This window comes from Castor canadensis, chromosome 9 (genome assembly GCF_047511655.1).
Source record: "Castor canadensis chromosome 9, mCasCan1.hap1v2, whole genome shotgun sequence".
Lineage (NCBI taxonomy): Eukaryota > Metazoa > Chordata > Mammalia > Rodentia > Castoridae > Castor > Castor canadensis.
Genome location: NC_133394.1, coordinates 76,712,193 through 76,740,071, shown reverse-complemented (window position 1 = coordinate 76,740,071; position 27,879 = coordinate 76,712,193). Strand labels below are relative to the sequence as shown.

The window sequence follows — 27,879 nt, the reverse complement described above, 5'->3', positions numbered from 1 at the left end:
CTGTATTTTGTAACATTTTATTAAGAGGGAAACTATATCAGTATTTCTAAACTATAAACAATGAGGAACTGAAGTGCAAAGGAAATGCATTAGGGATCATATGTAGATGATATCCTTATATAATCAATGTGTAATATTTAAACAAAACTGAATCCTCATTAAGCAAACATTTTTGCATATACTGCCTTCTCTTTATCTTTCTGTGTTTTTATTTTTTGTTTGACTTTCAGCAATTCTGCCTGGATAGCTGGGGGGGAAAAACAAAACAATGAGTTACTACTCAAAACATTAAATTAAAAGACCCAACAAATTGTGGTAATGATACTTAACTCCCCCGCCCCCTTGATAAAACTATCCTTTCCCATAAAGTAACTCAGCCCTATTTTTTTAATGGTACTGAAGTTTGAACTCAGGGCCTTGCTTTTGCCAGGCCTTCTACCCGTCCTTTTTGCAGTAGGATTTGTGGTTTTTAAATAGGATCTCTCATTTATACACAGGGCAGCCTGGACCAAGATCCTATTTATGCCCCCACCCAGCTGAGATGACAGGTGTGCCTCACCATGCCTAGTTTTTATTGATTGAGATGGGGTCTTGCTAACTTTTTGTCCAGGCTGATCTCAAACTGCAATTCTCCTGATCTTCACCTCCCTAGCAGACTACAGATGTGAGTCACTGGACCTCGCTAACTCAGCTACTAACAGAGTATTTTAGTTTAAGAACAATCACAAAAACCATGAACTGTAATTTCAGAAGACTGCCAACTGAAAGAACTCAGTTACATAAAGATTTTGTCTTCTCAAAAGAAAACAAGAGAGAGAGAAAACAAAAAACAAAAAAAAAAAAAAAAAGATTTTGTCTTCTCCTTCTCCATAAAGAGAGAGCAGTAACTGCCTCCCTTGTTTTAGCAATAAGAGACCAAAGGCATTCTTAACTATTTCAATCTAGTGTTACTACACACATCTGGCTTACTTAGGAAAAAAAAAAAAGCATTTTGATTTTAAGTTTTCTAAAATATGTATCTTGTAGCTAGAATACTAGGTTATAGCCACATTCAGCTTACAGTGGTCCCAAAAGTTAAGTTTACAATGAGTATTGTATCTAACTGCTGAGCTTTCAGGTAGTATTACAATAGAACCCAGGTATCAAATGATAAGGTACAACAAGCACTGTTCAGATATGTGAAAAATAGTACATTCTTGAGAGGAATTAGAATGTAAGCTCTGTGAGGGCAGGGATCTTGACTGTCTTCTTCACTTGCTGTTTGGTAACTGGCTGACCTATTAACAAGCATTCTATAATTTCCGTTGAACAAATAAATATCTAACATCTGGGCAAGGTTAAGTGTACAATGGTTCATGAGAATAAAATTTTAAAGAGCAAATGAACTTTCACTACAAACTCTGCAACTTACCTTTATCTTCTGGTGCAATCTCCTGAGCTTTCTTAAGATCAGCCTTTAATTAGAAAAAAAAAATACAAGTAACATTACACTTATGATTTATAAAGGTGATAATCTATTTTAAAACATTTAGGACAAAATTTACCAATGCTTGATCATATTCTTTTAATCCTTGCCATCCTTGAGCTCTGCGGTACAGTGCTTTGGTATTTGATGGGTCTATTTCAAGAGCCTACAAAAATTATAAAATTAATATTAATTATCTAAGTACATATGCCAGATCTCAACTTATTTCCTATCAGTTTCAAATCTACCCTTTATTCAACTGAAAGTGGAGCTGCAGCCTATAGACAGTGCTCCTCTGTCAGTTGACCCTGGGGAATTTCATCAGAAGGCACTAAGTGGATATGGAAGAAGTTGTTCTTTTCCCCATCTCCAGTGTGCCTTCTTGGTACTCTAGGTTCTATCTCCAGACTGGGCCCTAACTAATCTATTCAGAAGAGAAAAGGTTCACAGACAATTGATCCCTTAGTATCTTTGGATTTTATAAACCAAAATTCATGGGTGGTCAAGTCCCTTATATAAAATGGTATAGGATTTGTGTATAACATAAACATTGTCCCATATACTAAAATTTATCTCTGGATTATTTAATACCTAACACAATGTAAATGCTATATAGTTGTCCACCTGTATTGTGTAGGGAATTATGACAGTAAAAGTCTGCACATGTTCAGTCACAGGAGAAACTTTCAATTGAAGGTTGGTAGCATTGGAGAATGTAAAACCTAAGGACCTGGAGGGCTAACTGTAGTCTTTTACTTGAAACCTAGGTTTCTTAGGAACATGAATAACTTTTTTAACAGTTCTCTCCCCTGGAACAGACATTTTTAAAGTAGTATTTTTTGTTTACATAAGATCTTTTAAAATTAGTCAATACACAAATTTTTACTTAAAAGGGAGTATTATGTGCCTCACAAAAGTTAAAAAAAGATCTAGACTGAAGACCAGTCTTTTGATACATTTTTTTCCCTGTTGTTTGATCCATTCTAAATATATTCTGGGGTTGGGGGTGTAGCTCAATGGTAGAGCACTTGGCTACCATGTGTAGGCCTTGGGTTTGATTCTCAGAACACACAGCAAGTTAAATTGAAATATGTATGTTTCTTATCCTTCTTTTATCCTTTATCCCACCTACTCCGAATTTTTTTCCTTTCCTTAGCAGTGGTTGGGATCTAACTCAGGGCCCTTGTGAATGCTAGGCAAGTGCTCTTAACACAGCTACACCCCCAGCTCAGAATCTCATTTTAATTCCACATACTCTAAGCATGGCTGATCTATGCATACAGTCTAATGGGCAAAAAACAATTAATTTGGAAGTTTTCAAAATATATGATTAGAAAGAGAGTCATAATTGGTCTATTTGAAAAAGGTAATGCATTCTTTATCACTCAGTACAACTAGATGGCCATCATAAAGTCAGACAACATTTCTGTGTGTTCTAATGATACCTACATGAGGCTTGATGACCCAAACAGAAAACTAACCTTCCCGTGCCAGATCTATTAAGCTTCTTCAGGGAATGAATCTGTCTTTTTACAATACTATTAAGTGTATAAAACATACATGTAGCACAGTATAATAACTTTGCATAACCATCACATAAGATAGGCATTTTACAGATAGAGCGATTACTATTCTATAAAATAAAGTATCACAAAGTATTTATATAGCATTTACACTGTATTAGGTATTAAATAATCTGGAGATAAAGACCAAAAGGTGTGGGCTGCAGAAGTTTAATAAAGTATGTTAGGACTAGGTATAGCTCACTTACAGAACCAAGCTCCAGGTCTCGAGGCCCCAGACAGCGGGAGGGGTGATTAACTTCACAACACACACTCATAATCATTCTCAACTTTGTTTTTCAATGTCTAGCACATTACTGGTGCTCTTAAAAATGAATGAGCTGCTGCCAGGTGTGCTGACTCAGACTTGTAATCCCAGCTACTTGGAAAGCAAGAGAGAGCAAGTGAAGCCAGCCTGGACAAAAGTTAGCGAGACTCCCATCTCAACCAATATGTTGGCGTGATGATGTGTGCTACTATCATCCCAGCTATGAGGAAGCTTTGACAGAATCGAGGTCCATGCAGCCTGGGCAAAAATAGGAGACCCTATCCCACAAACAACTAACGCAGAAAGGGCTGAAGGCATGGTTCAAGTGGTAGAGCACCTGCCTAGCTAGCAACAGACCCAGGTTTCAAACCCCAGTACCAACCCCCCCACAAAAAAAAAAAAAAAGCCACAAAAAACAAAAAGCTTATTACATGTGCTTTGTGGAGGGGAGGGAAGGGAAGGATAGCAGTATTTTCATAGGCAGCAGATGGCCTAGTGTGAAAAGCAAAAATAATGACTGAAAGAACTGAAACTTCAAAATATTTAGAGACAAGATGACTTAAATCATGCTTTACCAAGTTTCACTAGGTTCTATGTAACAAGGTATGTTAAGGTATATAAAGAGTGCTTTTATCAGCCAAGAGCCATGGCTCATGCCTGTAATCCTAGCTACTCAGGAGGCAGAGAGCAGGCAGAGATCAGTTCGAAGCCAAACCCAGGGCAAACAGTTCACAAGACCCTATCTTGAAAACAACCATCACAAAAAAGGGCTGGCAGAGTGGCTTAAGTGGTAGAATACCTGCCTACCAAGTATGAGGCCTCGAGTTCAAACCCCAGTACTGCTAAGAAGAAAAAAAAAAAATGCTTTTATTCAAGCTGGTAAGTCAAGATCCCACTTCTTCAAAAAACTAAACATTGTGCTCCCTTCAGCAGCACACATACTAAAATTGGAAGGATACAAAGATTAGCAAGGCCCCTGTGCAAATTTATGAAGCATTACATATTTTAAAAAACTAAACACTAAAAAAACCTACACACTGCTAGATGCCGGTGGCTCACACCTGTAATCCTAGTGTCTAGAGAGAATGAGAGCAGGAGGAGCCAGGTTCAAGACCAGCCTGGACAAATGGTTCTTGGGACTCCACCTCCAAAGTAAACCAGAGCAAAATGGACTGGAGGAGTGGCTCAAGTGGTAGAGCTTTGGCGAAGGCGAAGTCCTGAGCTCAAACCGCCAGTCCACCAAAAAAAAAAAAAAAAAAAAAAAGCTCAACAGCACACAGACTTACCTCCACACAACTGTCTATTGCTCCTTGCCAATTTGACATCTTCAGTTTACAAGCACCAATATTCAATACACAGCTTAAGGCTATAGGCTGCAGTCTGGATCTATCTGCTTTCTCAATAACAGCCTTTGAACTATCCACATATCTGGAGAACACATTAATAAAAACAGTATGTGATGCCATACAAACAACTTACCCTGCTTCAACTGTGTCACAAAGTGTCACATAAAAAAATTAACATGCGAATTTAATATTCAATGATCAAGTGTTTAATAAAAAACACTAATGGAGGGGTGCTGGAATTTGAATCAGGACTGGAGGCATGCAAATTACTACACTCCTAGCCCTCTTATTTTTCTTCAGAAGTTATTCATATTTGTTCCAACTATTTCTCCAAAGTGTTCAAACAGATCAATTTAACAATAATTCCCAAATCTAATTATGCACTAGTAGTAAAACGCTTTTTTAAAAGTAAGGTCACTATCATATACTTTCCAATGTAACTGTGTTTGGGACCAGGATCGTCATAATAGGATAAGAGAACTGAATAGGGAAAAATAAAGGACAACTATGTAACGTTGATTTTAATTGTCCACTGAAAAGGGTCCAGGAACAGCACATGTGACTCCCAGAGTTTAGTTTCTGAAGTTGCCTTTCTCAGAAAGGAATCAGAGCTCCCTTAGAGAAACTGCTCATACTAAGTACGAAAAAAGCAAGGCAATTATAAAATGAGTGTGAAATATCTTGTGCCAGAAAGCAAGCCAAGCACTTACAGACTAATAGGAACACTGCAAAATGAGGCTGGAGATATGGCTCAATGATAGAGCACTTGCCTAGCATACATGAGACTAGGGTTCAATGCACCAGTCATCCCAGCTATGGCCAAAAGTGTAAAATAGGGAGGACTGTGGTCAAGGCTGGCCTAGGCAAAAAGCCAAAAAGCTACACCCTATCACCAAAATAACCAAGTGGTAGAGTGCCTACCTAACAAGCGTGAAGCAGAGTTGAAACCCCAGTAATGCTCCCCCCACCAAAAAAAATGGCAATAGTAAATTTTTTTAAATCTACAGATCTACAGTGATACTAAAGGGGAGTACCTTACAATGCCATCTAAATGAAGAATAAAACTACAAAATCACAATCAATGTAATAATGATTCAGGGAAGGCTCTTCGTGGTGCTAAAATTACTGCGTGAAAGACTGTTGGGGACTGGATCGTAATACAATCTCACAGTGTCACCTCACAGACTACTTATTATCTACAAATGGGGGAAAAGTACTTTCAAAACACACATCAGGCTGACAACCACTTTGACCAACTGTTCAAACTCAGCATAAGTCAAACTGACAGGTGCCTTCAGGATATTGTAACACAGGAAATAAATATTACCTACCTAAATCCTCATGCCAAACTACTTAACCTCTAACTAGTCATAAAGAAACATTTCTGTAAGACAACTGATTTGGATTCCACGAAAATACAAATGAGTAAAAGAACACAGGCGGTAGGGGACACTGATGATTAGAAGAGACTAAAGTGACATTAAAAACAGATAACACAATATGACAGGTGTGGTTGGACACCAGACTAAAGAAAATTGTTTTTGAAACTGAAAAAATTAAAAATAGTTTACAAGTTAGATATTATTATATCTAGGTTATTTGGGGGAAATGTTTTAGTGTAGAATACCCTTGTTTTTTAGGAAAGATACACTGAAATATTTAAAAGAAAGCATCATATCTGCCAACTTCCCTTCAAAAGAGTTTTGCAAAAAACAAAAATAGCAGTAAAGAACTGGTGAATGTAGGTAAAAGTATATGAGTAACTACGTACTATTACAACTTTTCTGTATTTTGAAAATTTTCAAAATAAGCCAAGGCAACAAAAGACATGCATATTTCAATACACCTGGTTATTCCACAAGAAATCTGCCAAAAATACAATGAGCGATTCTGAAATTTAGTTTAGAATTCAATTTACAAGCTTAAAATTCATTCAATGTTTTATTACCTTAAAACCTTTGTATACTTTTTAATAGCCATCTCCCAGTTCTGGGATTTGAAAAAAGCATTTCCAATGTTTTTTAAGTCTTCTGTTATTAATAAGATTTTATCTACCTGGATAAAAGAATACAAGTACATTGGATGTTAGTAATAATATGACTTAATACTAGGTTCTATCATTATGACACTGGTACAAAAACTCAAAGTTTTAGTACTAAATACTTTTATTTGTTAAAGTAAATTAAAGTTTGACTAATCTGAAAGTACTTACATCTTTTAAATCTATGTCTGCATCCTCAGGGAAATCTGGATGACTGTCACCAGAGCCATCTTTTGGGAACATTCCCCAATCATCTCCTTCTGTCAGTTCTCCACATTCTGCAATTACGCACAACTATAAAAACAGTAAGAAATTGTAGAATTGCATTTTAATGAGAACAGCACAGCTGGAGGTTATGTGCAAAGCTAGAGTTTCCAATTCCAACAAGAATCCTGCCACATAGATTGTACAGTATGAATCAGTATGGTCATTCTGATTTACAGACATTTCAGACAGCATTTTCAGAAATAATGCAGTCTAAACCCATAAATAACTTATACAAGATATGGAAATGGGAAGAAAACGAGATCAAGACCAAACCTCCAGTTAAACAAACAGCACAGTGCAAACCGAACTTGTTTGTTGTCCTCTTTCTGGCATGTACTCTATACGTACTGACTCAAGTTTTGCAGGCATAGGAAGACTTTAATAATCTAGCAAACATCACCAACACTGAAGATGAAGTAAGTAAAATCTCCTTTAAATCACCACTCATCTTTCCCATTGTAGAAAACACTTCCAAAGAAAAAGTGGCAGATCCAGGCCACTTTTTTTGAAAAATTTTTCAAATTTTTCTAGACAATCATCACCTGACCCTTTACCTTACATCTGAGATACCAACTGAGCTAGTAAGCATATCTTACTATAACTTTTTACTTACTTTGGCAGGTTTTTCACCTTTCACTTCTACGTTTTCCAGTATCCTTGCCACACCTATTCCTTTAATTACTTGGCCAAATACCACATGTTTCCCATCCAAATGAGGAGTTGGAACAGTTGTGATAAAGAACTGAGAACCATTTGTATTTCGGCCTGCATTTGCCATGCTCAACAAACCCTCCCGATCATGCTGCAGAAATAAAAATCATTAAAAGAAAACCAAGGTTAGAGATATTCATCTGAATTGTTCTTTTACCGACCATTCAGTCAGTACTGGACAATACTACCATTCAGGTCAAATTTTACTTCAATTTTATTTTAAAATCTTTAATAACCTTTTATTTTCATTTAATTTTGTATGAACTGCAACATTTAATGAATAAAACATGGGGTACTAAATCACTTCTTAAACTAAAAAAAGCTTATGAAATCAACTAAGATAACAAGAGGGGAGTTATTTCTAAACTGACCATCTTGAAAAGATGCTTACACTTCATCTTTAAGATGGAGATGCTGCACTAATGACATCTTCTAACACTTTGCTCTTTTTATAATGGATACTTTTTTTTTCTGGGAACCTCTGTACAGTCTTCCTATGTTCAGAAATAGGCCTATATTATGATTTTTCCTTTACACTAAACTAGGAACAGTGGTGTGATACTGAATTTAGACAAGCCATTAGGTACTTTCCTAATTGCAAAAGAAACAAAATCTTATAGATTTCATCCAGTTGACCCAACTCTTCAGAGACTATGCAACAGAAACTGCTACACATATATTTTTGAAATCAAAAATCTTCCCTGGAATCAAGTGTTCAAAGATTCTGTGAAACCCAGTTTCTTCATTTTTCAACTTTTTATCTCTTAGGCTTCCTAAATGGATTATCCTTGTTGGTAAATACACTGTAACTCTCATGTGAATTTTTCCACCTAAGGTGGTTTTTACCCCTCCAATCTGAATCAAGTTCAGCTTTCAAGGCCATTGAGTTTGTAAAAGTCAAGAAAACTTGTCTTCATATAGGCCTTCTTTCTTTTTTATCAATGTGATCCATCAGAGAATCTTAGTTTTCATCCTTCTGAGAGATTTGCTTGGTGCTTTCCTAACATTATTAGCTACAATATTAACTCCTTCCTCCTCCTCTCATTACCTAAAATTTACTTTTCCTAACCCACATCACTTCAATTTTCAATCTAGATTTTAGTTCCTGGCTAACCAAATTTCAGCTACTTTCAAAGATCCAATTTATGCGGTTTGAATATCCATTCCTCCTCAATGCCCCCTCTAATGACTTAGAACATATAAATCACGTTTTTTCCTATAGCATACATAAAAAATATATACAAGTTGAGCATCCCTAATCCAAAAATCCCAAATCTGACATACTCCAAAATATGAAATTTTTGAGCAACAGCACTTTAAAAGTTTCTGATTTTTAGAACTGAGGTGTTCAACGAGCCAAGCATATGCAAGTATACCAAAGTCCAATTAACCTGAAACGTGAAGCATGCTGGCCTCGACCATTTTGTGTGAGGACTACTCCAAGGTTCTGTAAGCAAGTATATGCAATCAACTTAGCATGCTGCAAACTGCTCGCTATTCTTCAGCTGTCCCGTCTGTTTTAACCTTGTCCCCAAGACAGGATTATGAATTCTTGTCATCAAGACCTTTTATTGTTATAAGCCCTTTAGTGCCAGAGTCAGAACTGAGCAACAGTTTGCAGTTAATAAATACTACTTTAAAAGATTGATATTTTCTTTCCAAATGATCCTAATTACCTTGTTTATATTCCTCATTTCCAAAAATATTACTTTACTTTTGTACTTACATGTCCACTCTTAAAACGTGAATGATGCAATATACCCGAATAGCTCTTGGGACAATGAAGAAAAGAAGGCTCGGGCACCGCTAATGTCCTTTAGGAGCTTGGACATTACCCATATCCGCTATTTGCAAATCCCCTGACATCCCGGATATTAGCGATGGTTTTGTTGCTCTTCAAATTCAAGGATAAAGATTCACAAGTTACCATCCTTATGATAATGAGAACATTTTTCCTGGAATCAATTTTGTCACATGGTGGCCACACTTAAAAACTCATTAGCTCAACTGAAGCATGTAAAAACTGGACCACAATGAAATCACTACAATATGTTTTTGCCAAATAAAAACCATTACTGGCTGAATATGGTGGTATATACCTGTAATCCCAGCACTTGGGAGGCCGAGGCAAGAGGATCAAGCTTTCAGGGCCGGCCTGAACTACAAAACAAGATCCTGTTTTTAATGGATAAAAATTTTCCATATTAAAGGTGCATACTGACCTAGGATCAACTTGCCTAGCATGCATGAGGCCCAGCACCACAAAAAAAAAGTGTGTACAAATACAAATCCTTGTACAAAAGTAGAATCTAGGCTCATTTCAGATTTGTTTTATGTTTTAATCCAACAAATATATTTCAGACATAACCTTTATATTCATGCATTTTCTCTACTTTACCTTATAATAAAAATTTTCATCTTCAAATTTTTCACCATATATACTTTCTCCACCTGTCCCATTCTGATTTGAGAAGTCTCCACCCTGAATCATAAACTTCTTAATAACTACCAAAAAAAAGAATACAGCTATGAGTACCAAACATGGATGATTTTCACAATGCCAACTAAGGATCACATAATAAAGACAATAACTCAGCATGACTGTAGTTGTCTTTCCCCACCATCCCAACAGCACTATTTAAGACTTCACAATCTCAGTGTAACCTATATTTTACTGCCTAATCCCCTACCAACATTCAAAGAATTAGTACTGAGAACTAATTCAAAGGTACCTCCCTATAAAATTGTCACTAAAATCCAAAAGCTGGATCTCTTAGTTTTTCTCCAACAGATATTTGACTCTACTTCCATTTTATAACATATAATGATCCATCTCTTCCAGCAAAAAAATTGAATTCCTTAGGTACAACTCTTTTTATTCCTTGTAACCAACTGTACAGACTCACTAATGTCTGCCTACATTATTTCCAGCAAACTGTTTTTGCAGAGTGGTGCTGGTGATCAAACCCAGGGCTTCATTAGTAGGCAAGCACTCAGATTTTTACACTCTGAAGTACTTCAGCAAATACTGTTCCTTTGCATCAAGGGCTACCAAAATCGCCCCCATATTCAGAGATCCCTAGGCTCATAAACTTAGTTGTACTACAACAATAAAGATATATAGTTGGATAAGGAGGAAAGACATAGGCAGAATCTAGAGGAGTCATGTGTAGGCTTTCTTATGCTCTCTCCCACAAAGAATCACAGAACACACACTTCTCCTAGGAATAAAAAAGGTAGAAGCATGTAGACAATTCTCCCCCAATTACAAACTCAGAACTAAGGTATTTTTGGGGGCCTTATCATGTCAGCATTGTCTGCCTAGCATGTTTCAAAATTCCAGACTCCTAAAAGCAGCAGTTTGGCATAAATTACATGTTTGTGCAATCAACCTACACACAGTAAACCACCATCATACTTTAGGGAATGGTTCAAGAAATGAGTTCCCAAACTCCAGCCAAGTGCTACCCTTGGAAAGCAATTTGGGGCCTACTATGTTAACTTTTTTCTACATAAATTTTGTTAGCATATTTTGATATTTTATTAAACTTGAAAGTAAATCAACAGTTTAAAACAGTTAAAAAAATCAACACTCATTTTTCTTGGTAAATCAAGCTTTTTAAAAAATTGCTGGATTTGAGGCACAGCTACTGGTATACTGCTTGCCTAGCACATGGTGAGGTCCTAGGTTCAATCACTAGCACCACAGGGAAAAAAATAACTACTGATATTGTTTTATTTTAACCTATTTATCCATAAACATGTAGTAAGAGTAAACTACTTCTTTTTCTTTTTAATTTTTTTTGAATTTTCTTGAATACATTTATTTAATTTATTGAGCGTACTCAATAGCTACCCTAGATACTAAAGACAAAAGGGTGGTAACACATACGGTTCCTGAACTTACAGCGCCTACATTCTATTGAGAGAAGCAACAAGTAATCAGTAAACAAAGGTACGATTATACCAATTTCACCCAATGAAGTGTGAAATGACATTGGGGGGTAGTGAGGTTTGAACTCAAGGCCTTGTGCTTGCATAGCAGGCACTCTCCCACCACTTCAGCCATGCACCAGTCCTTTCTTGTTTTATTTTTTGACAGGGTCTAGCATTTTTGCTTGGGGACAGTAACCGACCTGATCCTCCATTGCTGGGATTTCAGCCGTGAACCATCACACCCAGCTTGTTTGTTGAGATTGGGTCTCTATAACTTTTTGCCTGGGCTGGCCTCTAATCTTGACCCTCCTTATCACCACCTCCCTAGTACCTGGGATTACCAGGTGCATGCCCAGCCCCTGCAGTGACATTTTAATCACACATCACTCATGTGTTCATCTTCAAACCTACAGCCTTCTCAAGCAGTCCTGCCTCACAGTAGCAGAACCTTTTCTCACCAGGCAGTCAGACTACCTATCAGCTTAGTTTTCCAGGCTCACACTTTCTTTCTCAATAAAATGTTTTTGGAGTTGAAGGAGAGTAAGAGAAGCACAGTCCACTTCTCTCTATGGATAAAACTTAGCATGCTCCCTAATCAATTCCACCACTTCAGATGCCAAAACATCCTCTTCAGAACGGTGCTTTTTAATCCCCACTCTGTGCTTAGTATCCTCTTCCTAACTCCTAAGAGCAGGATTTTATTATCTGTATGAAGATATCAGACTGAGAAAGTTTACATACTTCGATGGAAAGGACATCCTTTAAAATGGAGAGGTTTCCCAGTTGTGGGTCCAATGCCTTTTTCTCCTGTACACAACGCACGAAAATTTTCTGCAGTTTTGGGTACGATATCTGCAAACAATTCTAAAACAATTCTACCAACTAAAAGAAAAGAAAATGAAATCTTATTAGTATGCAAAACAACCAGACAAATGGAAGGATAGTTGGTACAACTGCGGTTAACAGATTACTTGTGAATTAGCAAGTTTACTATCTTCCCCTCCAATTTCAAGAATAGGATACATTACTATTAACTATAGTATAATGTTGTATAATAGATCTCTTGAACTTACCTCTCCTTCCTAACTGAAATAACGCATCCTTTGACATCCCCGGCCCCCGGTACCTAGCTAGCATTCTACTCCGGTGAGTTCAACATTTTTCAGACGAGATTGGGCACGTTCAGGGTGGTATGGCCGTAGACAAGTTCAACATTTTTCAGATTCCATATGTAAGTGAGACCATGTGGTATCTGTCTTATATCACTTAACATATCCTCCAGATTCCTCCATGTTGTCACAAAGGATAAAATTTCTTCTTTTAACGCTGAATAGTATTTCATTGTGTGTATATACCACATTTTATCTATTCATTCATGGTGATTCCATTATCTTGGTTATTGTAAATAATACTGCAATGCACATGGGAATTCAGGGAGACCTTCAACATATAATCCTCATTTTCCTTGGACATAAACCTAAGAGTGGAACTGCCAAATCTTACTATCATTTTTCTAACATTCAATTTTGGTCTAAGTAAAGTGCCAGGTTATCTAAATGAATTTGAAAATCAACAAAAAATTTCAACCAATTATAGCAGCCAGCAGATCAGTGCCATATAATGGCCACAATGAAGTACAAATGTTAGTTTAAAATCCTGAATAATTTCATCAGTGGGCACTCAGAATTTCCAATCACCAAATAATCAACAGAAGATAATTAAACACCCTTTCGATGGTCAGACTGATTGCGTTTTAAATACGCCAGTAGACTTCCCCATGTGTTCGATGGAAACTGCCTAGTGCAGCGCCGGAAACCAAAGCTAAAAACGCCCCTCTTTTACACAACTCCTAAGACGGTGCAACAAGATCAGCATTCACACAAAATATGTGACTGTCCACGTAACTCACGTGTGTGTCCCCGTCCGTCCCATGCACGCATTCGTGCACACCGTGCTCCAGACCAGCCCAATTCGGTTACACTCGGGGCTGCGGTGTAACCTAGGCAACCGCGTGGTTACTGCGCGCTGCATTCCTCGATGCCAAAACACAAAAAACGTTGGTCTGATCGCGCCGCTACATTAAGAACCGGTAGTCATGAAATAGCACTACGCAGGCAAGCGGCTTTAATTCATAAATAAAATGGGAGGTGATACAGAATTCCGTGTGCCCGACAATTCCGTGTCACATGGAGGGCTGGGTCCCTGAACGCAGCTTTCTCAACTCTCCCACTGCAAACCTAAAACAATCCTATTTGGGGACACGTTGGTGGTGCAAAGTGGCGGGGGACCAAATCAGGAGACAAACGTAAAGGTCGCCACAATTCCTGAGTCAGAAATTTCCAGAAACCTCGGCACGCCCGAAGGCCCCGGTCCAAGGGCGCCGGTTCCAGCCGGTCCTGGGGTGCAGGACTCGGTCTAGGCAACCATTCCCCGCTCCACCCGCACCTCCGCGCGCCGAGCAGCCCGGGCCCCAAGTCGCAGCCCGGACCCCCGAAACCCGGGAACCCCTCCTCCTCGGGCCGTCCACGAGAGTCCGGTTCCACTCACCTCGCTCCCCTCCGATGTCCACATCAAAGAAGACGCGGGGGTTAGCGGGGTTGGAAGGCTTAGCCAGTGGGGAAGGGTGCGACATCTCGACCAGCAGATACGTCCGGGAGCAGGACCAAGGACCTCGTGCGCAACCCGCAGCTCTAACCAGAGGACTACTGTTTCCAGCAAAGCGGGCGGCGGCGCTAAAGAGCCACTACCAACGCGCGGACCGGAAGCAGCGAACCGGAAGCATAAGCGTAACTTCCGGCGCAGATGCCCTATTTCCGGCGCCCCGCCCCCGGCGTTTCCAGGCCAAGATGTACGTGGTTGCGGTGCTCCTTTGCTCGTCCAGGCTGCTGGTTCTCGGCTAGTTTCGCTGAAGGTACAGCCCCAGTTTTTTTCATCCTTTACAAAGCTCATGTTTCGTCGCCTTTCCTGCCGTCGTACCGTGGAGTTTTGGAGTCCTCCCTGGAGCCTCAACCCTGCCACTAACTGGCTGTAACTTCTCTGAAACTCAGTTTGCTCATCTAGAAAACAGGAAGAAAAATGCGTACGCCGGAGCGTCTTTTGAAGCATTAAAGACGTTAATCACTTAGCACAGTGCTTGATCTAATCAATAATACCTGTAGCAGTAGTATTGTGTAGTATAGTGATATAATCTGGTCGTCACATCACAATGTGCTACAGTTTAGTCCCAAACAGCCGACGTTGAGAGTCCAGAAGAGACCAGTTTTGCTTCCTAGTAAAACTCCATTATTATATAGTCTGCTTTTCCTGTGTAAAACATTTACATTTTAAGCTGGGTCTGGTGGCACAGGTCTGTCACAGCACTTGGAAACCTGAGACAGGAGGATCACAACTTTGAGACCAACCTGGGCTATGTAGAGAGACCCTATCTCAAAAAAGAAAAAAAGAAGTATGTTTTACCTATATGTGTGAGAATATAGTCTCTCCCCTTGATAAAGCCTAGTGTTGGAGAAAGTGGTATGGTACATTCACTGTAAACGCATTGACCTCTGGATCTGTTAGAGCCAGGTAAAAAGACCTTAGCAACAAAGCAGAAGGTGTCCTTAAATGCTTACTTTGTTTTCTTATTGGAAAGCAAAATATTTGAAGGCAGCATATGTAGAGTATGTCACAAAAGTCAAGAGTTTTGTGTAGATAGCAGCAGCCTTGATGGCTTTTGAAGGAAAGACCAGAGCTGATTTTCCTATCCGAATTGCCACCATCTGTGGGGTGAGATGAAGTGAAGGCTCCTGTCCTGCTTGCTGTCTGGTTTTAGTCAACATTAGGATTATTAAAAACAACAGGTTCGTAGTCTCAACTTGAAGTGGCACTCAAGTTGATGTTACAAAAGAGAAAAAGGAAATGGAGTCAAGTTCTGACTACAATATACACTAGGAATGTGATCAAAGAACATTTAATTTTTCTGACCTTTTTCAATAATGTGGAAAAGGGCAGGATATGAGAATGAGAACAGACAGTGTCTATACATTTGCTTTGTAAAATCTAAAGCTTTCTTGCTTTTTTTTTTTTTTTGTGGCAGTACTGCTTGGCACGCATTCTACCCTTGTGCCATGCTCCCAGCCCTTGAAGCTTTCTTAAAGATTTAAAGATTTTTTTTTTTTTTTTTTTTTTGGTGGTGCTGGTGTTTACACTCAGGGTCTCATACTTGCTAGGTAGGCAATCTACCACCACTTGAGTTGCTCTGCTGGCCCCTTTATATGTTGGGTTTTTTTAAGATAGGTTCTTGGGAACTATTTGCCCCTCCAGGCCATGAACTGAATCCTGATCTCTGCCTCCCTACTAGCTAGGATTGCAGGCATGAGTCACCCAGCCAAAGATTTTCTTTTTAAAAACTATCATGACAGGGAGGCCCCAAGTTCAAACTCCAGTACTGCCAAAAGCCACTATGACAAGCTGAATGTGGTGGCATATACCTATAATCTCAGCATGCTGGAGGCTGAGGATGGAGAGTTCAAGGCCAGACTGGGCTATATAGCAAGACCCTGTCTCAACACTGCCCCCCCCAGAAAAAAATCACCCTGAAATGCTATGATCAGGGTTTGTTTATATATATATATATATACTTGAAATTTTTATTAGCATATAATAGTTGTACAAGGGGATACGTTGTGATATTTAGATATTTAGTTAGATTCATCCCCTCCATCCTTCTCCCTTCTCTCCCCTTCCCACTTCTTAGAGCAATTTCAACAGATTTTACTCTATTTTCATATATGAATACAAAATACATCATATTCATCCTCATTCAGATCTGGGTTTGTTTTAAAATAACCTTGGGTCAGGTGAATGGCGGGGTTGTGGATGAAATAAAATTGGCCAAGTTTATTGTAGGTGGGTTTTTTTGGCTGCTCTGGGGTTTGGAATTAGGGCCTCCCTTTTGCTAGACAGGTGCTCTACCACTTGAGCTATGTCCCCAGTCCTTCTTTTTTTTTGCTTTAGATATTTTGCAGATAGCGTCTCATGCTTTATACCCAGAGCCAGCCTCAGACCAAGACCTCCTACCTGTGTCTCCCGAGTGGCTAAGAAATATAGATATGTGCCACCATATACAACTTATGTTTTCATTTTTGAATTTTTCATAATGAATCTTTAAAAAGTTGATAAATTACCCATCCAATTTGTACATGTATTACAGGTGCTCGTTATAACTTGTTAATTAAAATAATAACTTACTATTTGCAAAAAGGTGAAATTTCAGGGAAAATCATTAAGGACTTTATACTGATTAAATTTGTGTGCATAATTACAAAGGTCCCTTGTTACCAAAATGCATACGTACATAGGCAGGCATGCTCACATAGATACCTAGCAAAAGTTGATTCATTTATATGACAAATACTGAGCTCTTCCTGTATGTCCAGCACTATTCCAAATGCTGATGTTAAAATAACAGGAAAAAAATCTACAGTGCTAAATTTACAAATACAAGTTTACAGTTAATGTGGGAGAAAGACTTTTGAAGAACCCTCTGCAGTGCAGTGGAAATGGTGCTTTATAGGGTAAATACATTCAGCACATAGCAGTGTGGTGGCACTGAACACAACGGCCTTCTCTGAGATCAAAAATAAGAGGTCAGACACAGGAGTATGTGCAGAAAGTAAAATGGTGAGGAAGGAGCAGGGGTATGTGTGTGTGTTTACATTTACAAAGTGAAAAGGAACAACAAAACCACGAGAAACCAGTGCCTAGACTTCACATGGGTCTGAAGCATTTCAGTGCTTAAATTAGAAGTTTGAGTTTGTGGTTCTTTCCACTTTTCTTCAGATTGAATTTTCAGAATGAGCAACCCTTTGATAACTTAGCCCACATTATCCCTAAAACAGGATAGAAAAGGAACAATAAGAAAAAATTCTCTTAATTTATTCTGCCATAACAACACTTTCTAACATACTAATTGTTTGGTTATTTATTTCATCTATCTTCTCCCATTAAAATTAAGCTGCACAAAGACAAGAATCTTTTGTTTTTTATTTCTGTATCCCTAGCACTTCTAATAGTTCTTGGTATATATTAGGTGCTCAATAAATGCTTCTGAATGATGAGTTCTACAATATACTAATAGCTTTAAGAAGTTTATTGGAAAGACTATACTTTCAAGGGATCATTTCTATAATTTATTACTAGGGAAGTTTCTCTTAATATGTGGAGTGCCAGAACCCATAAGGAAGAGACACAGCGTTCTTGCCTGAGCAGGAAGCTGGCTCCTGGAATTGCTTTAATGCAACTCGCATTAGCCGTTGATGAGTCTTCTTACTCTTCCTTTGGGAGAGTAAGAGAGAGGACACAGTCTGAGTGGTTTCCTTGTTAAGACAGAAAAGGAAAACTTTTGTTTCCATATGTCATTTCAGAAGATTGTATCAGATCTCTATGCTGATTGTTTTAAATTCTAGCACGTAATAATTTCTTATTCCTTCAAGTCCATGCTGTTTATTCATTAAGGTTCCCTGAAGACCTGGGACAACTCAGCACAAAACCCTTGTTTTTGCTGTCCCTTGATAAGCAGTAGAGTCGAAATCTTTCTCTAAACCTGACCGTGTCTGGATTGCAAACTGGTAACTTAAACTTTGTCTCACATTAAAACTTTTATTCTTACCTATACCTACTAACTCCAGAGTATTTCCTACTCTTTCTTGTATCAACTTAAGAGTTTGGGGTCTGATATTCAGATCCTTGATCCATTTTGAGTTAATCTTGGTATAGGGTGATATACATGGATCTAGTTTCAGTTTTTTGCAGACTGCTAACCAGTTTTCCCAGCAGTTTTTGTTGAAGAGGCTGCTATTTCTCCATCGTATATTTTTAGCTCCTTTGTCAAAGATAAGTTGCTTATAGTTGTGTGGCTTCATATCTGGATCCTCTATTCTGTTCCACTGGTCTTCATGTCTGTTTTTGTGCCAGTACCATGCTGTTTTTATTATTATTGCTTTGTAATATAGTTTGAAGTCAGGTATTGTGATACCTCCTGCATTGTTCTTTTGACTGAGTATTGCCTTGGCTATTCGTGGCCTCTTGTGTTTCCATATAAATTTAACAGTAGATTTTCAATCTCTTTAATGAATGTCATTGGAATTTTGATGGGAATTGCATTAAACATGTAGATTACTTTTGGGAGTATAGACATTTTTACTATGTTGATTCTACCAATCCATGAGCATGGGAGATCTCTCCACTTTCTATAGTCTTCCTCAATCTCTTTCTTCAGAAGTGTATAGTTTTCCTTGTAGAGGTCTTTCACATCTTTTGTTAGGTTTACACCTAGGTATTTGATTTTTTTTGAGGCTATTGTAATCTCAACCAGCAAAACCCCTTGTTCCTTCCTATTATTGCTTATACTCTCTCTACAACAAAATTAGAGATAAGGGCAAAATAGTTTCTGCTGGGTATTGAGGGGGGGAGCGGGAGGGGGTGGAGTGGGTGGTAAGGGAGGGGGTGGGGTCAGGGGGGAGAAATGAACCAAGCCTTGTATGCACATATGAATAATAAAAGAAAAATGAAAAAAAAAATAAATAAAGTTATTACCTGGATCCTGTTAAAAAAAAAAACAAAAAACTTTTATTCTGATCTACTAGCTTAAAATCAGCCTTTAGTTTATTGTTTTAACAATTGTCACTTTTATGCCCTAACCTCCTAACCACTATTATCATTATGCAAGGAAAGTAATTAAGCACTTCTACTTTGCTGTCAGAGTTCTGCAGTTCAGATCCAATTTTAATAGATACTAGCTTGTGAGTTTTGACAAAGACAAATTACTTAGGCTCCTCTCTGTGCCTCACTTTCTTCCCTCACCTGTAAATTAGGGTAAGAATACATATCTTTTAAGGTTTTATGATGATTAAATGAAGGTATTTTGGGGGAGGTGGCCCAAATAATATATACACATGTGAGTAAATGCAAAAACAATAAAATTTTGAAAAATAAATGAAGGTGTTTTGTATGACATAAATAAGAACTCAATAAATGTGATCAACTATTATTAAATAACTAATGCTTTGTTATAATAATTAGTGTCAACACATTTCAAGATGGAAGTTAAAATTGAAATGGTACAGCCCAGTGTGGTGGTGGCACAGGCCTTAATCCTAGCACTCAGGAGACTAAAGCAGGAGGATTAGAGTTCAAAGCCAGCCTAAGCTGCAATAGTGCAAGAAAACACCTGGACACCATGGCTTACACCTGTAATCCTAGTTACTCAGGAGACAGAGATCAGAAGGATCAAGGTTCAAAGCCAGTCCAGCCATATAGTTTGTGAGACCCTATCTTGAAAATACCCAACAAAAGAAAGGGCTGGTAGAGTGGTTCAAATGGTAAAGTACCTGCCTAGCAAGCATGCAGCCTTAGGCTCAAACCCAAGTACATCCAAAAATAAATAATATCTTTTAAACCTACTCAAAAACTCTAGTTTTCATTCTAGAGAAAAGATAAACCTTCTAGAAGACAACCTGCCCTATGCCAGTCTGCTTACTTAGTGAATAGAGCCTGTACTTAGTAAGGAGTGAGCAGAAGAGCCAAGAACATGCTCCTCTTGTTAGGGCCAAAGACGTGGTTTCATCTGAATGGAGTGGGGAGTGTGTGTTCTGAGAGCCTTATCATCATCATTAGTATTGTTATTTCTGTTGGTTTCCCATAAGTATGGTAAGATAATAGATTGCTTCTATAGTCTTCTAATTCTCATTGTCCATTCCTCCACCCAGTCATGCAGCTAAGCATTCTGTGCTTGTTGCCTTAAGAGGAAGATATGACAGCAAAGAAAGCAGAGAGATAAGGAGACTCTTCCTGGCTTTGGTGTTGCAAAAAGCTTGGCTTTACAAGAACATAAAAGACTTTTAGCAGAAGAGTTGGACAAAACATCTTTTGTAAGACCATGGCTTCCACCTCTCAGAAGAAAGTAAAACTAAATCAAATAGCACACTATTTTCTGTGCTAGAGAATGAAGTGTTGTAGATGACAGAGAGAGGAGAGTAAGGGGAGGCAATAACAAGACAGATTGCCACTTTCCAGGGATAGGGAGTCTTACCATGTCCCCCATTGCACCCCTGAGAAACCAACAAATCTCCATAAATGGACTTAATAGATTCATGTGTACTAACTCCTGAATAGTCCTAGGAAGAAAGCAGGCCCCAAAGAGAGAACCTGGGCTCATGGTACAATAGCAGACTTCCAATATACCAGCACTCCCAAGTGTGAGTGGAAAAGAAAAGATAGCTTCCAGATTCAAAGAGAGCTGTAGAAAGGACTCTGAACATAGCAGAGACCTGTGAGAACTGATAACTGAGTTAAGATGATGAATTTCTCTCATTGGATGCCTGTGTAGACAGATGACATGGAGAATCACAGGCCCCAAAACAAAATCTTGCTACCATATTAGACCTTCTGAAATTGAGCTCCAACCTCAAGTAGAAAAAGGAAGGATACCAGAAATCAACAACTATATTAACAACCATTTGGAAAAGGCAAGTCAAAATTGAACCTAAGGTAAACATTAAAGTTATATTTCATATGCATTTGAGTTTATACTTTACGTGAGCATAGGTTGTAGGTCATTGAAGTCCGTACTAGAACTCAGGCAAATTTGAAGTAACGTCTAACCCCTTCCTCAAAGGGAGTAAGTTAAGAAGGACAGTAGAATTGGGGAAGAAGTTCCAGGATCCTATCTGTAGAGTCAGGCTCAGGTGGTAAAATTAAACCTGTTAAAAGGTTAACATGTAACCCTTTTTGATGTTCGTTTGTTGGGGGGCTTAGTACTGGGGTTTGAATTCGGGGTCTCACTCTTGGTAAGCAGGCACTCTACCACTTCAGTTACTCCACCAGCCCTTTCTTTGTGTGTGTTGGGTATTTTCAAGGTAGGGTCCCTCAAACTATTCTCCAGGCTGGCTTCAAACCGTGATCTTCACAATCTCTGCTTCCTAAGTAACTAGGATTACAGGCTTGAGCCACCGGCACCCAGCAACGTGGAACTCTTTGAGGAGACAAAGTGATTGTGCTCTTAGAGGAGTCATTAGCCTGAGGTAAGAGGACGAAACCCCAGTGAGCTCCCACCTGTGCAAGAACTTCCTCACCAAAGATCCCCTGTCTTAACCATATAGAGGTATTGCCTTCCACTGTAAGAGGAATGGTGACAGGTCAGAATGGAAGGACAACTTTCAGGCTAAATTAAGTAGTCTAAGGATATTTGTAGGTTTTCTGAGGGGAGAACATTAAACTAAGCAGATGCCACCAGAGGATAGAAAATACTCTACCATCATTGAAATCTTTCCTACACTTAGAAATGGTACCTTGAATTTGTGCCTGAGGACTCCCAATCTGACAAGATTCTTCATCTAACCTCTGGAAGTGACATGACAAAAATAGGTATTGTTCAACAGTTTTAAATTATACCAGGAAAAGGGAGCTTAAATAATACTAAGCAACAGAAAAAACTTTCTGAAGAATAATAAGATTATTTTCTTTTCCAAGGAAGTAATATTTAAGATTAGATTTTGGGGAAAGGTGTGATGGTACAAACCCATAATCCCAGCCACTCTGGCAAGAAGTGTAGGAGGATTGAGGTCTGAGGCTGGCCTAGGCAAAAAGCACAAGACTGTATGTGAAAAACAAACTAAAGCAAAAGGACTGGGGACGTGGATTAAGCGGTAGAGTGCACAAATGCAAGGCTCTGAGTTCAAGTCCCCATACTACATAAAAAAATCAGTTTTTACTGTTTTCAATTTCCAAAACGTTCATTTACCCTTCTCTGATAAAACCTATTACAGACTTGTTCAAATCCTCAGTATTTCTTCTCTCCAAAGGAAAAAAATTATATCAATCTGAAAGGATTACCTTAAAAATGACTGGGTAACTCTCACGAACAAAACCAACACCTATTATTGATCATGACCATGAGCCAGGCTTGGTGTATACTTTACATGCTTTCTGTAATCCTCACATAGCTCCACAATATAGAAAACCTTACTATTCATTTTACTTATCAGACCAGTAGAGGTTAGAGAGGGTAATAAAGTTGTCCAGTGTAATTCTGAAGCCACTGCATTACGCACCAGAAAAGTATTATCTTTCTTTTATGTGTGTATGTGGAGCTGTGGATGGAATCCAGACCCTCACACATGCTAGGCAAGTGCTTTTACCACTGAGCTACAACCCCAGCCCAAATTGGCAATCTGATGGTTTAAATATTTGCAAAAAAACAAAACACCATGACATATAAAGGGCCCTTGAGTTCCTTCTGACATTAATACTAAATTTGTTTTTTGGTAGTACTGGCATTTTGAACTCAAGACTTCATATGTGCTAGGCAAACACTCTATCACTAGAGCCAGGCCCCTAGCTAGACTGTTTATCCTTACATATTTTGGCTTTGATTGGCATGATAAAATGGGTTAGAGTTTTATACCTTTTATGAGATATTTCATATCTATAGAATGTGAACAGAGACAAATAACACATTTTCCATAAAAATTAAAATAATAATAAAATTTCTTCCTACTCATTTGCACAGAGTGAGAGAGGTGAAGTTAAAGAATTGATGGCAATCTTTTGATTTCCCCATGAACTTTGCTGACTGAAAGTCAAAAGAAGCAAAGACATGCAAACAGCAGATCCTAGGACTCTGAGTCATGCAAAGCACAGAGTTTAAATAGAGAGTGTTCTTAGAAGGTCTCATTGATTGACAGGGCTTTTGTGACCTGTTAAGGATTTAGGATAGCAGGGTTGACATGTAAAGATTGGCATTTTTGTTTTTTATTAGTTTATTTTTTTGCAGTGGTGGGGAATCAAACTCAGGATCTTGTACATGCTGGGCAAGTACTCTACCACTGACAAAAAGCCAGTTTGTAGAAGAACTTCATGGACCAAATAAAATGCCTCTATAATTTGTAGGAACACCGATTTTATTGTTTAAATTTACTTATAAATTTTTTTAGCATTTAAATTTTTAAGTCACTAATTTAAAAAATTCTCTGATGTCTTTATGTCAGTACCACCAAATTAAAATTTTAAGTAAGTGCTAATGTTTACTGCATACTTACTCTTTGTCATGAGTGTTCCATGTGGTTTATATTGATTTTATGTTTTTAAGCTACACATTCACAAAGCACAGTTGAATGATGGAAAAAAAAAAAGGAATATATAGTGAAAAGTTTCCTGGCCACACAGTAAGCAAATTCTAGGTTTGAAGGAAATTAATACTCCATTTTCTTGGGTGCTTTTTGTGAGCATTTTGTGATTATATAAATAAATGTGGGCTGGGGCATAGCTCAGTGGTAGAGTACTTGCCTGGCGTGTGCAAGGCTCTGGGTTCAATCTCCTGGCACTGCAAAAAAAAAAAAGATACCGGTTATCTACTCCCCACCGCAGGGTTCTACATTACCCTTTGCTTCTTCTCAGTAATATTCTTGGCAGTACACCATACCGTCCTCATTCAGTTTTTTTGTTTCGTTTATTTTGCAGTGCTGGGGATTGAACCCCAGCCTTGGACTTACCCCTGAGCTGTACTTTCAGACCCCCTCATTCTTTCTTAAACGTGGTATTTGACTGTTAAGTCCACCAAAACAGCCCCTTATAGATAAATGGTTGAGCTTGTTCCACTCTTTTCCTATTATAAAGTACTGCAAGGAATATCTACAAGCATACATCTAATCACTCATTTATATCTGTTTGATAAATTCTAGCAAAAAGAATTGCTGGTCAAAAAATATGTATGCAATTTTTTATTTCGATTGGTGTTACCAAATCATTTTATGTGCTAGTTTTACTGATTTATGTCCCCTAACTAATGTATAAGAATCTCTGCCAAACTCTTACCAACACATATATTTTTAAGCTTTTTGATCTTTTTTAATCTGATGGGGGGATGTTCCTTAGCACATATTCTGTAATAGGTTTTTCCACCAATTCCTATAATAGCATTATTATTACCATTTTACATATGAGCAAATTAAGGCTTACAGAAGTTGGGTAACATGCTTAAAGTCTTTCAGATAAAAAAAATTAGAAGAATCAAGATTAAACTAACTCTGCCAACATCTTGAACAAAACCCCTAGGTGGTAAGTATTCCCATTAAGGAACACAGCCAAAAAGCCTTAAAACTTATATTGTATTTCTCAAAACTATTTTTGATGATTCAGAGCTTATTTCAAAGAGTTCATCAGGGTTTTGCAGTATCTTAGTGTCATCACTATCAATATAATTATCATTGAACAACAGGTGTGTGTCCTAGTTTAAACTGAAAGCATCTTAGCAGACAGCTGCCAAGTGAGCCACTTTTCTTGCTCTCATTATATCACCAACTTGGAAAATTTTGTCCCATCCCCCAAAGTTTGAATCCTCATCATCCATACCTAATGCTCACTTACAGCTATGTGAGCACAAATAGGTAAGTTTCTATTAACTTAACTATATGTTCGTTAAGCCTGAAATGCTGAAGTTGTAATAACCTGCTTAAAATCTACTCTTTTCTTACCCATAGTTCAGTAATGTGCAAAGTTTAAGATCTAGATTTTCTCCAATGAAAATGGAGTCTGCAGTGGTAGAGTGTTTGCCTAGCATGCTTGAGACCCTGGGTTCAATCCCCAGTACCACAAATAGACACCCCCCCCAAAAAAAACCCAACCAACCAGCAACCAGGTGACTATTCCCTATAACCCGTCCACATTATTGGAGAGAATGTGTGTTTGGTGGAGGAACTCGTTATGTAAGTGACTTGTGCCCAGACATCTATAGCTGCAATTTGGAGACATTATGCACACATCTCCTGGGTGTGGGCCTCCAGCGTATTACAGGTTTGACTTGTTTGCAGCTCTCTCTCATGGCATGCTTGAGGTCTCTGTCAGAGGCTCCACAAAGACAAACATCCTCAACTTCAGTTCATAACCATTAAATTCCACATGTGAGTATCTTGGGTGGCATTCCACATTGATAGAACGTGAACATCTTTTGAGTGGTGTTGGCACAAAAGGGTAGCTATCTGAAAAAAAAAAATAAAGTTGAAAGTATACTGCATGCCTGTGCCAAAATAAATTCCAGACAAATAAAATATAAATGTTTTTAAAAGCTTGATTAAAATATATTTTATGCATAAATATGTATCTATATCTGTATGTCTATAGATGTCAGGTAGGAGAAACCTTTTAAAGTATAACTCAACACTCAGAACCCATTAAAGAAAATATTAAGCCTGGTGCCAGTGGCTCACACCTATAATCCTAACTACTTGGGAGATTGAGATCAGGAGGATCACCATTTGAGGCCAACCTGGGCAAATAGTTTCTGAGATCCCCATCTCTAAAATAACCAGAGCAAAATTAACTGGAGGTGTGGCTCAAGTGATAGAGCACCCGCTTTCCAAGTAGAGACCCCTGAATTCAATCCCAGTCCCACCAAAAAAAAGAAAGAAAATATTAATAAGACTTCCACATTTTAAAAGTTCGGCATCAAAATCACCATAAATAAAGTTAAAGATGAATGACTAACTGGAAAAATCCTATTTCAACCCATATCAAAGACCAAATTCATACTTGCCTAATGTGCAAGAGCTTCTACAAATAAGAAATACCAATATCCCTAGAAAAGTGGTAAAGGCTGGGTGCTGGTGGCCCATGCCTGTAATCCTAGCTACTCAGGAGGCAGAGATCAGGAGATCACAGTTTGAAGTCAACCCAGGCAACTAGTTTGTGAGACCCTATCTTCACAAAAATAAGGCTGGTGGAGTGGCTCAAGGTGAAGGCCCTGAGTTCAAGCCCCAGTACTGCAAAAACAAAAAGTGGTCAAGGGAAATTAATTTAACAGTTTTCAGTACCTGGCCAGACTGTGCTTATTCATTATTGGTGAAAGAAATCTGGCCATGTTTCTTAAAATACAAATGATGTGTCCTTTGACCCATCAATTCTAGGGGAATGCCATTTTTTTGTTTTGGTTTTGGCAGCACTAGGGTTTGAACTCAGGGCTTCACATTTGCTAGGCAGGTTCTCTTACCACTTGAGTCACTTCTCCAGCCCTTTTTTGTGATGAGTTTTTTTTCAAGATGGGGTCTCACAAACCATTTTCCAGGGGCTGGCTTTGAACCACAATCCTCCTGAGTAGCTAGGGTTACAGGCGTGTACCACCGGTGTCCAGCTGGGAGTGCCGTTTTTAAAAAGGATGGAGAGAGAAGGGTAAAATTTGAAGGAGGAAGAAAGCCATTCTGATATGAGAAGACTAGCCCATGCAGAACACCAACTACTGAGTCCCAAGTTAAGAGTGCAAGGTGTGTGCTGAAAGCAAGATGGCCAGCATGGCTGGTGCTAGAGCAGAATGAGGGAAAGGAGAATACTAGGAGGTATGGCAGAGAAGTACTGGGGCCAGGGGGCAGGGCCTGGATGGACTTACAGGTTCTTGTAAGGACTTTGGCTTTTACTCCAAGGAAATGGGGAACTCCCGTTGGGGCACTGTGAGCAGAGGGCCTGATGTGACCTACGTTTTTAAAAGACCAATCTACTGCTGTGAAATAAAAATAAAGAACTAGGAAAGACAGTTGCCACTGACTGCAATGAAGAAGACTGAGTAAAGACCATATTTGGAAGGAGGTCAAGTGTTAAATTATGGACGAGATCAATTTGAGATGCTTGAGAAGATGGAGGGTTTGAGGCCAGCCTGGGCTAGAGTGACACCCTGCCTCCAGATGAAGTACTTGTTACACATTTAAATGGATATATCAAATAAACAGAAAGGTTATATGAATTTCGATTTCCTGGAAGAGACCCAGGCTGAAACTATAAATTACAAGCAAGCATGTATAAGTGGCAATTAAAGCCTGAGAGCTAGATGAGGTCAGCAATGGAGTCAGTACCAATAGAGAGAAGAGAACCAAAAATTAACCCTAGAGCATTCCAACATTCAGACATAGGAATGGTAAAGAGGAGCCAGCAAACAAATGAGGTCAAACAGTGAAAGTGTGGTCTAGTGTAAGCCAAACTAGGAAATTCCACCAATTAGAGGAGGAGATCCAGTGTGTCAAACACTGCTGACAGTACAGGATAGAGAGGCCTAAGAACAGATCACTGGATTCAGCAGCACTGTGGGACAGTAGCCATCCTGACAACACTCCCAGCTTTGGAGCAGCAGTAGTGGAGAAAATATGACTAGAATGGAGTTGAGAGAGATGGAAATCAAGACTCTAGACATAACTACAAAGTTACAGAAAATTCAGAAGAGGACCATGCTAAATGAAACCCAGAATGTAGACCAAGCATGGTGG

At 38.6% G+C, this 27,879-nt stretch overlaps 1 protein-coding gene, 1 non-coding gene and 1 pseudogene across 2 annotated transcripts; 2 read left to right on the top strand and 1 right to left on the bottom strand.

Annotated features, from left to right (window-relative positions):
- Positions 1-3: 3 nt before the first annotated feature.
- On the bottom strand, positions 4-14,350 carry Ppid (peptidylprolyl isomerase D). The gene is made up of 10 exons (XM_020173671.2): positions 14,144-14,350; positions 12,338-12,478; positions 10,059-10,165; positions 7,563-7,751; positions 6,854-6,976; positions 6,590-6,696; positions 4,582-4,723; positions 1,545-1,631; positions 1,412-1,454; positions 4-247 (listed from the first exon to the last, which is right to left on the bottom strand). The coding sequence occupies exons 1-10, from the start codon at positions 14,226-14,228 to the stop codon at positions 159-161; spliced, it is 1,113 nt and encodes a 370-aa protein (XP_020029260.2). The 5' UTR covers positions 14,229-14,350; the 3' UTR covers positions 4-158.
- On the top strand, positions 4,213-4,303 carry LOC141411199 (U6 spliceosomal RNA; annotated as a pseudogene).
- Positions 14,351-17,733: 3,383 nt separating the features above from the next.
- LOC141411100 (small nucleolar RNA U3) lies at positions 17,734-17,949 on the top strand. The gene has a single exon (XR_012435944.1). It is a non-coding gene; the product is annotated as a small nucleolar RNA U3 (small nucleolar RNA).
- The last annotated feature ends 9,930 nt before the right edge of the window (positions 17,950-27,879 follow it).